At 46.0% G+C, this 16,405-nt stretch overlaps 1 protein-coding gene across 6 annotated transcripts in view; it reads right to left on the reverse strand.

The window, feature by feature from the left end:
- Window positions 1–16,405, reverse strand: part of LOC119970409 (GRAM domain-containing protein 2B) — a 165,374-nt gene that overhangs the window by 27,015 nt on the left and 121,954 nt on the right. For all 6 annotated transcript variants that reach the window (XM_038804986.1, XM_038804985.1, XM_038804981.1 and 3 more), the window contains 2 exons: window positions 15,614–15,742; window positions 4,500–4,581 (listed from right to left, as the gene is read on the reverse strand). In XM_038804986.1, coding sequence (XP_038660914.1) covers window positions 4,500–4,581; window positions 15,614–15,742 — 211 coding nt within the window. The remainder of the gene's footprint in view (window positions 1–4,499; window positions 4,582–15,613; window positions 15,743–16,405) is intronic.

A 16,405-nucleotide genomic window follows, 5' to 3' on the forward strand; every position in this document is an offset into this window, starting at 1 on the left:
TCCACATTGTATTCCACATTTTATTCCATCTGCCACTTTTTTGTCCACTCTCCTAGCCTATCAAAGTCCTTCTATAGCCCCCCTGCTTCCTCAATATTACCTCTCCCTCTACATATCTTTGTATCATTTGCAAACTTAGCAAGTGTCTTCAATCCCCTTCTTCCAAATGGTTAATGTATATTGTGAAAGGTTGTGTCCCATCACTGACCCCTGAGGCACACCACTAGTCACTGGCTGCCATCTTGAAAAAGACCCCTTTTCCCCACTCTCTACCTTCTGCCAGTCAGCCAATCCTCTATCCATGCCAGAATCTTACCCATAACACCATGGGCTCTTAACCTATTTAACAGTCTCCTATGTGGCACTTTGTCAAAGACCTTCCGGAAATCTAAATAAATCACGTCCATGGATTCTCCTTTGTCTAACTTCCTTGTTAATCCTCAAAGAAATCTAACAGATTTGTCAGACACGATCTCCCCTTGACAAAGCCGTGTTGAATCAGTCCTATTTTATCACTCACTTCTAAGTACTCTGTGATCTCATCTTTAATAATTGACTCTAAAATCTTACCAATGACTGAAGTCAAGCTAACCGGCCTATAATTTCCCGTCTTCTGCCTCCCTCCCTTCTTAAACAGTGGTGTTACATTAGCCACTTCACAGTCCTCTGCAATCCTCCTTACCTCCAGTGATTCGCGAAAGATCACCACCCATGCCTCCACAATTTCCTCAGCTATCTCTCTTAGAACTCTGGGGTGTAGTCCATCCGGTCCAGATGATTTATCCACCTTCAGACCTGTCAGTTTCCCCAGAGTGATGGCCACTACACTCGTCTGTGCTTCCGATTCTCCTGGAGCTCTGGCATCCCACTGGTATCTTCCACCGTGAAGACTGATGCAAAGTAACCATGGAGTTCCTCTGCCATTTCTTACTCCTTGCCACTTTGTATGCTTTTTCTTTTATGCTGTCCTTGACTTACTTCATCAGCCATGGATGCCTTGTCCTCCCCTTAGCATTTTTCTTCCTACTTGTGTTGAATTTCTGTTGTGCCTCCCTAATAACCCCCCCCCAAAACCTCTGCCATTGCAGTTCCACTGTTTTCCCTGCTGGGCTCCTTTTCCAATGAACTCTGGCCAGCTCCTCCCTCATGTCTTTGTAGATACCCGTATTTAATTGTAGTACCGTTACATCGGATTCCAGCTTCTCCCTCTGAAACTGCAAGGTAAATTCCATCATATTGTGGTCACTGCTCCCCAAGGATTCCTTCACCTTAAGTTCCCTAATCAAGTCTGCCTCATTGCACATCACCAAATCAGAATTGCCTGTTCCCTAGTAGGCTCTTTCAGAAGCTGCTCCTAAAAACATCTCAGACATTCCACAAATTCCATTTCTTGGGATCCATTACCAACCCGATTTTCCCAGTCCACCTGTGTATTGAAGTCCCCCATGATTATTGCAATATTGCCGTTTCTTTCTCCTCATTTTATTTTCTGCCTCACATCCTGACTACTGCTCGGAGGCCTGTACCTAACTCCCATCAGGGTCTTTTTACCTTTGCGATTCCTCAACTCTACCCGGAGATTCTCTGCCTTCTGATCCTATATCGCTTGAACTTCATTCCTTACTAACAATGCAACCCCACCCCCTTTGCCCATTCTTTTGAATAGGACACATATCCTTGCACATTTATATCTCTACCCTCTCATTCAACTTTGATTTTCTAATTCTCTATACGACTGAACCCGCCCCACCACGATTTAGTTTAAAGCCCTATCTACAGCCCTAGTTATATGACTCGCCAGGATTCTGGTCCCAGCATGATTCAGATGAAGAACCTCCCGTCGGACCAGGTCCCCTCTTCCTCAGTACTGGTGCCAATGTCCCATGAATTCAAACCTATTCCTCCCACATCAATCTTTGAGCCACACACTTGCCTCCTTAATCTTATTGACTCTGTGTCAATTAGCTCATGCCCAAAGGGCACCCTCATTCTTCCAGGTCACAAGGGCTGCAGAGTTGCCAACCTCCCCATCAGCTACAGCCATCCACCCTTAAACTAATTCCTGACACTCAAATCTTACTGACCAGTGGATTTGAACTTCCAGACAGCTTTCCCCCTTTGTCCTCACACTTGCTTCCCAAGTGTGGGAAATCGCACTGCAGGCATCCTCCTCCCCCCCCCCCCCCCCCCCCGGAGGGGGTCTTGGGCCTCATTACGCAGATATGCACCCCATTCCCGAATCTCCCACTCCACCCTTACAGAATGGTCACTCATGGAACTCAGTTGCTCCCAATGTGGAGCCTCAGCTTCCATTATGGAAGGGCACTCCCTCAGCAGCAATCTGGACTCAAACCCAGCAAGGACACGGGACGGGATGCCCATATGCCAGCCTTCAATCCTCTTTAAACCTAGGGACACCCCGACATGAAGGGATAAGGACTGCAAGTGACTCCCCACAAATTAACCCCCCCCCATCATTGCAAAACTGAACTCCACCCCGAGCCCAGAGTTGAACTTATCTAGGTCCCTCTCATTCTCTGTGGCCCCGGAGCATTTAATACCCTGGATGTTGATGGCCGCCTGAGCACTCGGTCCCCAAATGGAGGACGCCAGGTTCACGTTTATATCAACTTGTTGTAAATGGGGTTGCTGTGATATCACGCTGACATCCGCTGAATATTCAGTGAGCGGGAAGTCTCTGAGTGAGTGCTCGCTAATATATTAAAATGAGGTTTGTGGGTTCCTGCAGCATGTTTCGCTTCATTCCACTAAGGGGTTGAAAATCGGAAATGGTGATCTTGCTGGTGAGTTTTGCAATTTCCAATTTTCTCCCCGGATTCTGCGTCCTATTATGATCCCGGACCAGGCCCCAACAGTTGCTCGGATACTCGACAAAAACACTAATATTTTATTTTAATTGTGTAAGACTGAGGAAACGGCACCTTGCTCCAGGAGTGATTTCACACAAAATAGGATATGGTATATTAGAACAAACATTACTAACACAGTATAAAATATCTTAAACACCATACAAAAAAAAGTTTACAATAACAATGCTAATCAATTAACCCCTTAACTGTCATCTTTACTCCCATTCAAACAATGAAACCATCTCAGATCCCAATCTACTTTTAAATACAGTTAGCGCTCAGGAAAACATGTTGAACAGAAGATGAATATTCCACTTTGAGAAAGAGATATTTTGAGACTACTTTAAGGAAAGAGACCAGATTCCCTGTCGGAATAATGCAGAACCTCTGGCTGCACGTCTTCAGAAACTGCTTCTCAGCTTGCCTTCCACCCAGAATAACTTTGAACCTCAGAGTTCAAAGCAGCCAGAGCAGCGGCACCACTGCTGGCTCTGATGTTCAGCAGGGAGGGTCAAAGTGCAGAGAACAATAGTCATAGGGGACTCTATAGTCAGGGGCACAGACAGGTGCATTTGTTGAAGTGAAAGAGACTCCAGGATGGTATGTTACGTCCCTGGTGTCAGGGTGTCTCAGAACAGGTAGTGGGCATCCTGAAGGGGGAGGCAAACAGGCAGAGGTTATGGTACATATTGGTACTAACGACATAGGTAGGAAGGGGGATGAAGTCCTGCAGCTTCACGTTCCACGTTAATTAGTTTACTGACCTCTTACTGAAGTGGACATACCAGGAGGTACAGTTTGGAAAAAACTATTTGGTAGGTGTTGTCAGGTGGATGTACCTTTAAGAAATGGGTGTTTATCAAATAGCTGCAGTGATGTCAGTGTGTGGGTGGAGCTGGGTTGTGTCTGTCTGTCACTTTCGTTTTGAGCTGTGAGCTGCAGTGCGTTTAGTTTTGTTTTCAGAATTAGAGAGCTGCATTCACAACAAAAAGATGTTATGATCTCTCTCTGCAATCTAAAGAATGTCTCCAAATTACTTGATGATTTCCAAGTAATACCTGTTTCTGTAGAGAATTTAAACCTGCTGTCTTTATTTAAAAAGGGTTTAACTTGTGGATGTTTTTTTGGAAGGTTATTAAGGGTTATCTATAGAGGACTGTATCTTTTGCGGGGGGGGGGGGGTTATCAGGATTGGTAGTTGATAAAATGTTTACTGTGTGTTTATAAAATGTTAACTGGATTCATAGAATAGACTTTAAAAAAAATATTTATAAAAAATACTTTTTAGATCTCGGTTGCATCATACTTGTAAAGTGGGCCCTTGTGCTCCCCATAACCAAAATCTATTAAAAGTTGTGGGTCAGGTGAACTCTCATGATATACTTTGGGGTTTTCTAAACCCTGGCCCGTAACAAATGTAATATGGTGCAATATTGGATTCTCCGTACAAGTTCAAAATGTTTTTATGTAAAAATTGTCATCTCTGAGCATTTGGTATTTTAGCTCAGGAGTAAAAAAGTGGCAGAGGTCAGAAAAAGGTTAACTAGATTCCCACACAGCTGCATAATCTGGAGACACCAAAAGGGGAAGGAAAGACAAAAAAAGATTAGAGCACATTAAAATACTCACATTGAATGTGGACTTTTTTCGTTCAAGTTTTGTTTCATATTCTGTAGGGCTGGGTGGAAATACCGTATCATAAGTCTTTGATCTTAAAAACAAAATCAATTAAAATTCTTGATTAGCAGGTTACTGGTTTGTTTAGATCAGGGGTGGGCAAACTTTTCCGTGCAAGGGCCACATTCAAAAATTCACAATTTTAAAGGGCCGCATAGTATTAATAGTCCCGGTTGTAACCAATTAGCGTGCGGCATATACCTCAGCGCTTCCCCTGGCAGCATCCTGCCTTTAGCCCTCTTTATCTCTACTTTTCAAAAATGGCGCTTCACCCGGTTATGATTCTGGGCGCCTCATATAGAACATAGAACAGTACAGCACAGAACAGAACAGGCCCTTCGGCCCTCGATGTTGTGCCGAGCAATGATCACCCTACTCAAGTCAACGTAGCCACCCTATACCAGTAACCCAACAGCCCCCCACATTAACCTTATTAAAAAAAAATGTTAAAAAAAAATTTTTTTTAAAATATTTTTTTTTAAATGACTTGATCTTGGTGGGCCGCATAAAGACCTTTGGTGGGCCGCATGCGGCCCGCGGGCCGTAGTTTGCCCACCCCTGGTTTAGATCAATATACAGCTGCCTTCAAATTTTATAGCAACACATTTGCTTAGTCCTTACTGGAGAGCAGGTGACTCTTGCAGCTCATGTCATAATAATGAAGATGTCCGTTTAGAATAAATCTGTACTTTTCCAACACCCAAATTCTTGTATAATTAGAGCACTGTTTCACAAGGGTAAGAGCTAGAAGGGATATTGCTGGGATGGCAGGGAGAAATAATCTCCTCAGCCTTGAAAAGGCACAGAAGAGATTTTCTCAAAATTCAAAAGATAACAATAGGCATAGAATCATAGAATTTACAGTGCAGAAGGAGGCCGTTCAACCCATCACATAGGCACCGGCTCCAAAGAGCACCCCACTTAAGCCCGCACCTCCACCCTATCCCCGTAACCCAGTAACCCCACCTCACCTTTCTGGGCACTAAGGGGAATTTATCATGGCCAATCCACCGGACCTGCACATCTTTGGACCGTGGAAGGAAACCGGAGCACCCGGAGGAAACACACGCAGACACGGAGAACGTGCAGACTCCGCACAGACAGCGACCCAGTGCGGAAATCTGGGACCCCAGAGCCGTGAAGAAACTGTGCCAACCACTGTACCACCCACTATTAGCCAGCTATTGGCAATTTTCAGAGCAGCTGGTCTTCAGGAGGAGAGGAGGAGGACGCAGTTTGAAGGGAAAGTTTTGAAGAAAACAAAATAGCTCCCCACTTTCTCAGTCAGTCCCGACTTGCTTCCACTCCAAATTGATGGGTTCTGAGATGGCTGATAAATTAGTGCACGATCTGCAGACTCTGCCATATGCCCGGCAGGCGTTGCTCGAAGGGTTGTTTGGAAGTTTCTGAACTCCATCTGCTGTCTCTACTTCACCGTTGCACATTCCAAATGAGGTGTCGATGTGATCGATGCCTGCCTGAATTAGACTTCTCCATTTTAGTCAGTCATAGTCAGGACTCCATGAACCAGCAAGGACATTGGACTTCTTCAGGGATGCTTTGAGGACTTTCCAAAAGCATTTCCACCATCTTTGAGTCTCCTGTGCTGACCGAGCTCCAGGTAGAGTAACTGCTTAAAGGTGTCATGGTAGGAACATGTCCCACCCAGCAGAGCAAGTGGAGTGATTCGTGCCCAGCTGCTGGGCATATTGGCTTGGGAGAAGACACTGCTGTTGGACCACTTCTCTTGCCACTAGATTTGGAAGATCTTGTGAAGGCACCGCCGACGGTATCTCCAGTACTTAGAGATTTGAACATCCTACAGCAACACCTCAAATAAAAGAACCCACAGAAGCACGCGTATATGGGAACATGGGGATCACTGCCATCCAGTAACTATGACCGTAGTCTTGGGTGCAAGTTCCTGGTCCATGAGTACTCTCCTGCTCAGTTTGCTGAGCTGGCACACCAAAGGTGATGATGAATTATTGTCATCCATGTCTGCGTTCATCAAGGAGGCTCCCTAGATCTGGAAAATGGACCACATTTTCCAGGATCTCGACAATGATCTTAATTATCAGGGAAGGTGTGCTATGGGAGCTGGTTAGAAGAGACCCTTTGTTTTTTGGGTGTTTAATGAAAGGTCCATTTTGCCATACACTTTGGAGAAAATTTCAATGACCTGGAGCTCAATTTCTGAGTGAGCACACACATGACCAATTCCATCACTTTCATTGTGAACAAGGCGCCGAGGTCCCAGGTTTGAACCCAGCTCTGGGTCACTGCCCGTGTGGAGTTTGCACATTCTCCCCATGTTTGCGTGGGTTTCACCCCCACAACCCAAAGATGTGCAGGGTAGGTGGACTGGCTATGCTAAATTATCCCTTAATTGGAAGAAATGAATTAGGTATTCTAAATTTAACAAAAAAAAAGTCCCATGTTGTTGAACCAATACGCACATGGTGAAATGGACAATCACAAGTCAGAAGATCCAGGACTAAGTTGGTAAAAGGACGACATGGAAAAAAAAAATCAGAGGGTTCACATCTTGATTTTACATTCAAACTTCAATGAGAAAGAATAAAACACAGCAACTTACATAAATTCTGGCCTCAATATAACAAAGTGATACTTAAACACTAAAAGAAAAATTCTTCAAACTTTTCATTGAAATAAATAATTGCTTGAGTTTGCTGCAATTTATATAATGTTGGATAAACTTGTTTCATCCATTTTCAGTAACCTGGTGGCCCTTTAATGATCTTGGACTTTTATCACACAAAATATATATTCTGGCTTGCTGAGTCAAATTATCAAAGCCAAGGCAGCACAGTGGTTAGCACCGCTGCCTTACGGCGCAGAGGCCCCAGGTTCGATCCCGGCTCTGGGTCACTGTCAGTGTCGTGTTTGCACATTCTCCCAGTGTTTGCGTGGGTTTCGCCCCCACAACCCAAAGATGTGCAGGGTAGGTGGATTGGCCACTCTAAATTGCCCCTTAATTGGAAAAAATGAATTGTGTACTCTAAATTTTTTTTTAAATCATCAAAGCCAGATTTCAGCTGAGAATCAAAAGGCCATTATGCCACTAGTCCTTTTTTTAAAAATTAGACGAAACAATGAATTTGTATGGGTAGACATTACAGCTGTCCTCTCACTTAGCTGGCACTCATCTCATGTGTTTCAATTACATCGGGTGGAATTCTCCCATCCTGGACGGATTACCGCAGTGCAAAAATGGAGTGCTTCCCACTCTGGAGGCTGGTGGGAAAACACAATACTCCGGCTCAGATCTCAATTATGCAACCGTTTTGTGCCTATTCCATAACGGGGCATCCCATCAGCAGGGTGTAAATCCATTTCATGCCAGCCTCCCATGGGTTTTCTGGTCTTTCATGGTGAAAGTTCAAACTGATGCAAAACCGAATTCTGGGCCTCCCACCAAACTTCATGGGAGAATTCCCCTGGTCATTGAATCCACCGGCAGGGGCATGGGAAAATTCCACCCATAATCTACAGAAACTATAGATAGCAAGATGCACCGAAAACAAGGGAACCAATACAACTGCTGTAACACCTGGAAATGGAGTGCATCATCCTCTAACAAGACGTTAGTCATGCGGTGCAGCTTATAATGCACGTTTCACTTCAGCTAATTTAATTTGAGAAAAGGAAATGTTAAACCACAAGATAAATATGTACAACTGGACATTAACATGAAAGCTTCCAAATGAAACACACAACACTTGTCAGTATTTATTAAATTAGGTCTACAATTTGCTTATTTTAAAACTTAATTTGCAGCACTTTATTAATTCAGCAAGTTTCGTCACGTGCGCAGTGTTTGATCTTCTTCAAATTACATCAGTCACATTGTCTGCTCTGTATTTAATAAATGTTACTTATATTAATTAATAGTAAAATTATGTTGGGGTTGTGGCAAGTTTAGAAGTTATTTATATTTGATAATCCTCAAACTGACTGTACACCTATATGCAAATTTACATGCAACCATATCAAAAAAAAAAATCAGTGGTTGGATTTTCCTTTTTTAAGAGAATATTTTATTGAAGCATTTGTAATTTTCACAATTTAACATATTGACATTTCTAAAACAACCGCGCGGGTCGACGCACAAAATACCCCCCAACCACGTCCCTCACTTCTCACACCCTGTCCTCAATTACCCATATACTAAGCTCCCTGTCCTTATTTAACATTACCCTGCCTCCTGTTTTCCTCCCCCGCCCCCCACCTTTTCCCTTTTCCCCCCTTACTGCTGACGTTCAATTTTTGTTAAAGAAATCAATGAATGGCTGTCAACTCCAGGCGAATCCCTGCATTAATCCTCTCAGAGCGAACTTGATTTTCCCCAGACTGAGAAACCCTACTATATCGCTGACCGACACACCTGACTTCAGGGGCTCAGAGTCCCTCCATCTCAGCAAGATCCGTCTCTGGGCCACCAGGGAGGAGATACCAGGATATCGACCTCACTCCCCCCCCTTTGCCCCCAGATCAGACACCAAAAATATTGCCATTTCTGGACTAGGAGTTATCCTAACTTCCAGGACTTCTGACATAACATCCGTAAGTCACTGCCAGAATTCTCTCAGTTTCGGACATGCCCAAAACATATGAACATGGTTGGCCGGGCTACCCCCACACCAGTCCTCCACCTCCTCGAAGACCTTACTCATCCGGGCTACCGTTATGTGGGCCCTGTGGACTACCTTGAATTCAATCAAGCTAAGTCTAGCACAGGAAGAGGATTATTTACCGTTTTCAAGACTTTTTCCCCCCAGTTCAGTTTCCAGTTCCCCTCATAGCTCCTCTTCCCACTTCCTCTTCACCTTTTTGATAGGGGGCCCCTTCCCACTCTAACAATTTCCGGTATACCTCCAAAACATTCCCACCTCCAACCTCTGTTTTTGACAGCACTTTATGCTGTAGTCCCCTCGGGGGGAGGAGAGGAAAGCTTGAGACCTGCCTCCATACAAAGTCCCGCACGTGAAGGTACCGAAACCCGTTCCTACCTAGCAAATCAAACTCCTCCTCTAATGTCTCCCAAGGTCGGAAAGCCCTTCTGGATGAATATCCCCAAACCTCTCAATCCCCGCCCTCTGCCACACCTTAAAGCCCCCATCCAACCCCCCCGCCCCCGGACAAACCGGTGATTATCACAGATCGATGACCACACTGTCGCTAGTCTCATATGCTGCCTCCATTGCCCCCACTCTTAGGGCTGCTGCCACCACCGGACATGTAGAGTACCGGGCCAGCAAGAACGGCAGGTGTGCTGTCAGTAAAGCCTCCAAACTCGTAACTTTGCAGGATGCTGCCTCCATCCACTCCCAAACCGACCTATCCCCCACTACCCACTTCCTGACCATTGCTATGTTGGCAGCCCAGTAATAGTTATAAAGCTCAGGAAAGCCAAGCCCCCTTCTCCGCGGGTCAGTTCCAGGAGTGCCCTCTTTACTCTCTGGGTTTTACCCGCCCATATAAACCTCGATATCGCTGCATTCATACATCTGAAAAAAGTCTTTGGGACAAAAATCGGGAGACATTGAAAAAAGAAAAGCAGTCTCTGAAGGACCGTCATCTTCACCGTCTGAACCTTCTCCGCCAGCGTCTGTGGGAGCATGTCCAATCTACGGAAATCCCTTCTCATTTGATCCACTGCTTTGCCCAAATTTAACTTGTGAAGCTGCCCCCAATCCATGGCCACTTGAATCCCCAGATACCCAAAACTCCTCCCAACCACTTTAAAAAGGTAGCTCCTTCAGTCCCCTTCCCTACTCCTGTGCCTGGATCACGAACATCTCGCTCTTTCCCATAAAATAGGCTGAAGATCGCCCAAAATCTCATAATACCTCCATGATTCCAGTCATCCCCCCACCGGGTCTGTGACATAAAGCAGCAAACCGTCTACAGAGAGAGACCCTGTGTTCCACCCCCCTCCCCCTCACTATACCCGGCCAGGCATTCGCTGCTCTCAGGACCATTGCTAAGGGTTCTATGGCCAGGGCAAACAGTAATGGGGTGAGCGGGCATCCCTGCCTTGTCCCCCGACATAGACTAAAGTATTCCGACCGAACTCGGTTAGTTCTTACATTTGCCATCGGGGCCCATACAATAATCGGACCCACTCCACAAATCCCTGCCCAAACTCAAAACCTGCCTAAAATATCCCATATACTTCCACTCCACCTGGTCGAAAGCCTTCTCCGCATCCATGGCGACTACCACCTCAGCCTCACGCCCCTCCGCTGGCATCATAATTACATTAAGAAGCCATCTAATATAGGATGTCAGGAGCCTGCCCTTTACAAATCCCGTCTGATCCTCCCCAATTATCTCCGGGACACAATCCTCTATTCGAGTGGTCAGGATCTTTGCCAATAATTTAGCATCTACATTCAAGAGGGAGATTGGCCTGTACAATCCACAGCTCTCCGGATACTTGTCTCACTTCAGGATGAGAGAAATTGATGCCTGTGATAACGTTGGGGGGGGGGGGGGGGTTGTGGAGAAAGAGAGAGAGAGGGAAGCGAGAGCGAGAGAGAGTACTCCCAGCTCCTTGGACATGTTAAAAGCCTTAACCAGGAGCGGCCCCAGTAACCCAGAGAACTTCTTATAAAATTCAACTGGGAATCCGTCAGTCCCCAGTCCAGAATTGATTCATGCCCTCCTCCCCAACCGGGGGTTCCGACTCGTATAGCTGGCCATAACATTCCCGCAACACTTCATTCACTGCCCCCGGGTCTGTCACCATCTTCCCCCTTGCCTCCGGTTTCCTCAGTTGATGCGCCAGCATCCTGCTAGCTTTCTCCACAAGCTCATTGTTTAGGTAAAAATTGTACATTGAGAAGTTAAAATTAAGGGTCTCTCTGTTTTAATTATGCTTGCAATAATGTCATTGGGATTCTGCAAAGATCTGGTGCAGCTTGCAATGTGATTGGAAGATTCTGCAAAGTTCTGATACAAAAGTGCAATAAACTAACAGTTTACTGTTGAGGCACCTGCTATTTTTGTAACTGAAAACAAGGAGTTGTGGACATCAGTTATCGAATGTTTTCAGAGGAATGTGAATGGAAACGAATTGTTGCTAGGGAGACCTAACTGGTCACGTCTGTAACCCCTCAAGCTAATGAGGAACATGTATAAAAAAGGCTAACTGCCACTGTGAAATTGAGAAGGTGACTGCGAGCACTGTGGAGTGCCGGCTCTTCTCCAAAAAGCTTTTGCCAATAAATGGACTTGACGCAACTCTTTGGTGTGGACAGGTTATTACCCACTTCACTCAGATTGCCCATTTTACCCTCCTCAGCTGACCCTCCGCCTTACCTGTGGCAAGTAGCCCAAACTCCATTTGAAGTCTCTGACGTTCCTTCAGGAGCTCCTCATTTAGAGACTCCGAATATCTCCTGTCCACCTGTAAGATTTCTACTACCAGCTCTGACCGCTCAAGTTTTATCCCGGTGGGCTTGAATTGAAATACATTCCCCTCTTAATAACCACTTTCAGTGCCTCCCAGACCACCCCAGCTCAATCTCTCCCATGTCGTTGGTCTTTATGTACCCCCAAATGGCCTTTCTCACAGATCTCTTCATCCGCTAACAGCCCCGTATCTAATCTTCACGGTGGCCGCTGGGGCATTCCCGTGCCTGCCCGTAAGTCTATCCTGTGTGATGCGTGAACGGAAACCATAATTGCCGAGTACTCAGTGCCCTCAACCCTGCTATCTGTTTTATCTAGCACGAAGAAATCCATTCTGGAGTACGCCTTATGTACATGGGAGTAGAATGAATATTCCCTGCTCCTTGATCTCTCAAATCTCCACGGATTTACCCGTCCCATGCGCTCCATGAACCCCCCCCCCCGCAGTTCCTTTGCAACTGCTGATAGTTTCCCCGACCTAGCATTCGACCGGTCGAATCTCGGGTACAGGACTGTATTAAAGTCACCACCCATCATCAACTAGTGAGAGTCAAGGTCTGGGATCTTTCCCAGCACCTTCCTGACAAACGTGACATCATCCCAGTTTGGGGCACATACATTCACCAGCATCACTGCCATTCCCTCTAGCTTCCCGCTAATCATGATAAATCTGCCTCCCGGGTCTGCCTCTATCTTCCCCACCTCGAATGTCACCCTTTTGCTAATCAGGATAGCCACCACACCTTGTTTTAAAGTCTAGTCCTGAATGAAACACTTGCCCGACCCATCCCTTCTTTAATCCAAGTTGGTCTCCCAGCTTCAGGTGTGCCTCCTGTAACATGGCCACATCCACTTTTAACTGCCTCAGGTGTGCGAACACATGGGCTCTCTTAACCGGCCCATTCAGTCCACGATCATTCCACGTAAGCAGTCTGGTCGGGGGGGGCCCTTGCCCCTGCCCTGTTGATCAGCCATGACCTTTCCTAGGCCAGCTTCTAGCCCGTGTGCCGCACCTCGACGGCGACCACCATCTGATCTCCAGTATCCTAGCTGTCTCTTGCTCGTCAGCAGTACCAAACCGTCCAGCCCCCACCCCTTCCCCCCAATTTGTCTTTCCTCAGCTCTCACCCCACTTTGCTCCCGTGAACTAGCTATCCAGCTAGCCCATCAGCTCCCACCCTCTGGCGTCAAAAAACCTGCCATCTGCCAGATTCTATCCACCCTAAACATAGCACAAGTACTCAACACAATAACAACAATCCCCAAAAGCAAACACACCATCCCCCAACACGCAGGCAACAAGGCCCATCCCTGCCCCTTTAACCGATTCTTATCAGTCCCATCACCTTCAAACAGAATCAAACATAATAGAAGCTTCAAGCAGCTTAAGCAAAATTATGCATGCAAGAATCAACCATCTTTCTTACAGAAAAAACAACCCCCCCACCCCCCCCGGCGCAACGTAAAAAGTTTTTTCCTTTGTAACCCAGTACATAAAGCAATAAATCACAATCAAATAACACAAGAAAGAAAAAAAACCCCTTCCTAAACATCGCAACTTAACTCAGAATTAGAAAGACTGAAATTTTAAAGAAGACAAAATAAAACAGAACTATTTTTCTCTCTCCCCCACCTTTATCCCTTCCCCCAAACTCAATCCACCAGTTTGAATTTAAAAAGTCCTTAAACCAGATTATTGTCCTTCATAAAAGTAGCCACCTCTTCCGGAGAGTTGAAGTACAGCTCCCGGTTCTCGTAGGTCACCCAAAAACGAAGCGGATATAGCAGTCCAAATGTAATGTCTTTCGCAAACAGGGCCACCTTCACTTTGTTGAAACTTGCTCTCCTCTTGAGAGTTCTGGTCCCCAATCTTTGTACACCAGGATCTCTGATTCTTCCCAAGTGTACCGTTTCATCTGCCTGGCCCACTTCATGATACGCTCCTTGTCAAGGAATCAATGTAGCCTCACCACGATGGCACTCACGACCCTGGGGCTTATGTATGAGCACCCCACGTGCCCGGTCCACCTCCAGCGGCTTGTCAAACACATCGGCCCCGACCATCTCCTGCAACATCTTCCCTCTGGCAGCCAGATGATTTGGATATTTCGCCTGAGAGACCGGTTCTTCAAGTCGTCTACTTTATCCAGCAGTCGTTTCGTGCTGTCCTGTAGTATGCTAATTTCCAGAGCCATTGCAGTGGACTCCTCCTCTCATTCAGTCACCTCCTCCTGCAACTTTTGAATCTCCTGACCCTGGGTCATAATTTTCTCCTCAACCCGGTCACACCTTAAATCAAGGCTATCGCCTGGGTCATGTCTTCTGCACACTCCGTACGATGCCGGGCAAATTTCTCATCCAGGTACTCGACCCATTGCTCCATCGACCTTTGAGCTGGCGTGCTTTGTCTCGTTACCATTGTGCTCGATGGCATCGGAGCCTTGCTTTCACTCATCTTTTGGTTTCTTCTTTTTTGACTCTTATTTGGACACGATTCCATAAACTGAGGGTCACCTCCTTTTCCTCTCCCTTCGATCAGCTTATGTTGAGAAATTTCCTGAAAATTCCGGCTTAAAAACCATTAAAAAACCACTAAGGGCGAGAGCTGCTGAATGTGTGACCCTTTACTCCATTGTCGCCACCGGAACAGATTCTCCTTTTTTGGGACTATGTTCCCACGACATGGGAAAACTGAGGTCTTTTACACCAGGAAAACTGGCATCAAAAGACCACAGATACCTAGTTTTGCTGGGGGCTAGCAGGCAGCCGTCAGAGCTCGCAGCTCTAGCTGCCAATACGGCCCTCTGCACTTCCGGGTCAGACGACGCGTATGCGCGCGCCGGCTGCCTCCAGCGGCCGTGCCGTGCTCAATGATGTACTCAGCCTGCGGACCAGGACTGGCAAAATAATGCCCGCATTGGCCGCTCGCATGCCCCGGTACGCCTGCATTGCCCCCAGCCCCGAATGAAAACCCCCCCTGCCCGCCGATCGGCCCTGCCCCGACTGTGGCAGCCCTGGACTGAGCCCGCAGCTGCTGCGTGAGTATCCTGGACGGTGTGAGCACACGTAAGCCACGCCGTCGGGAATTTGGCCAGTCGGCAATGGAGCATTGCGGATTGCGGGGCGGGCCTCAGGCAATGGCGTGAGGCGGTGCATACTCAGCGCAGTGCACGATTGTCCGGGGGGGGGGGGGGGGGGGGGGGGGAGAGAAAGAGAATTGAAGAACTGGCGCCGCTCCCAATTTAATGCGAAACGGATTCTCCGACCTGTCGTCAAACTAGATTTCGGCGTAGGGGAGCGGAGAATCCAGCCCCAGATATTTTCGCAACCATTCTGGTCTTATATTGACAACTGGAGTACGACTTGTGGAAGTACACATTCCGTTCCAATTTTTAATTGGCAGTATGCCGATGTTAAAATCTTCCCTAATAAAATGAACATACTTGTATTGTTTTTGGTTGGTGGGGTAAGGGAAGAGATTAAAGTTTCTATAGGACACCAAAAAAAATTGGTCTAACATTAAATTGGCACCATGACAGAAATTTAAAACATGGAATAGAATAAAGTTTCTATTCTGCAAGTTTGGTTGTTTCCATGACTATCGTAACAAAATATGGATCTCTTACCTGGTTAGATAATTTCTCTTCTTGGTTTCAAAAATTTCTGCATCCAGATTCAGAGATTGGAGCTGCGGATTAAGCAGCTTCCCAGTTTTCTTTGTTTTTTCTTCCACCCCTGCATTTTCCGGCTCTGAACTGCAGACATATTTATAGTCAGATTACAGATTAGTCAGTAGAAAATAATTTTTTAATTAAAAACAAATACAGTTCTGTGCACATTACCATGGCAATTTCATCATCAGGCTCTCTAAAGTTCTGGTTCACAACTATCCTGTTATAATGCCATCCATTGGTTTCCTAAACAGTGCCGTGCTTTATGCATAACAAGATGAGCCACAATAAAATTCTTTTATAACAGCATGATTTTCAATCTGAGAAGTTGGCATCTGTGAGCCAAATGCTGACATAATTCTAATAAATCGGAGACAAGCTAAAAGTTATTTTTAATATGGAGACTCAAACGAATGGTACAAGCTTTGGTATATGGATCTTGCACTACCAGCCACACTCCAAATGTCCTCATCTAGAATTCAGACAGGTCTATATTGAGCAACCACTGCTGGAAAATTACCAGGAATGGAATCCCTTCCCATTTTCTTTCCATTTCCCAGATGTGTTGAGGAGATTCCATCTGTGACACCCCAACATGTTTGTGAAGTCAGCTTGCTCAGCACAGGCAAGTTCACCCTCGTTTTGAGTAATCACATGCATTTATAAACAGAGCAAAGGTTGGGAGTCCTGAAGGAGCTTCAGGATATCTAAAGTAGCATCTCACCAGCAATCGGATTTGATACTCAT

This window comes from Scyliorhinus canicula, chromosome 8, assembly GCF_902713615.1.
Source record: "Scyliorhinus canicula chromosome 8, sScyCan1.1, whole genome shotgun sequence".
NCBI lineage: Eukaryota > Metazoa > Chordata > Chondrichthyes > Carcharhiniformes > Scyliorhinidae > Scyliorhinus > Scyliorhinus canicula.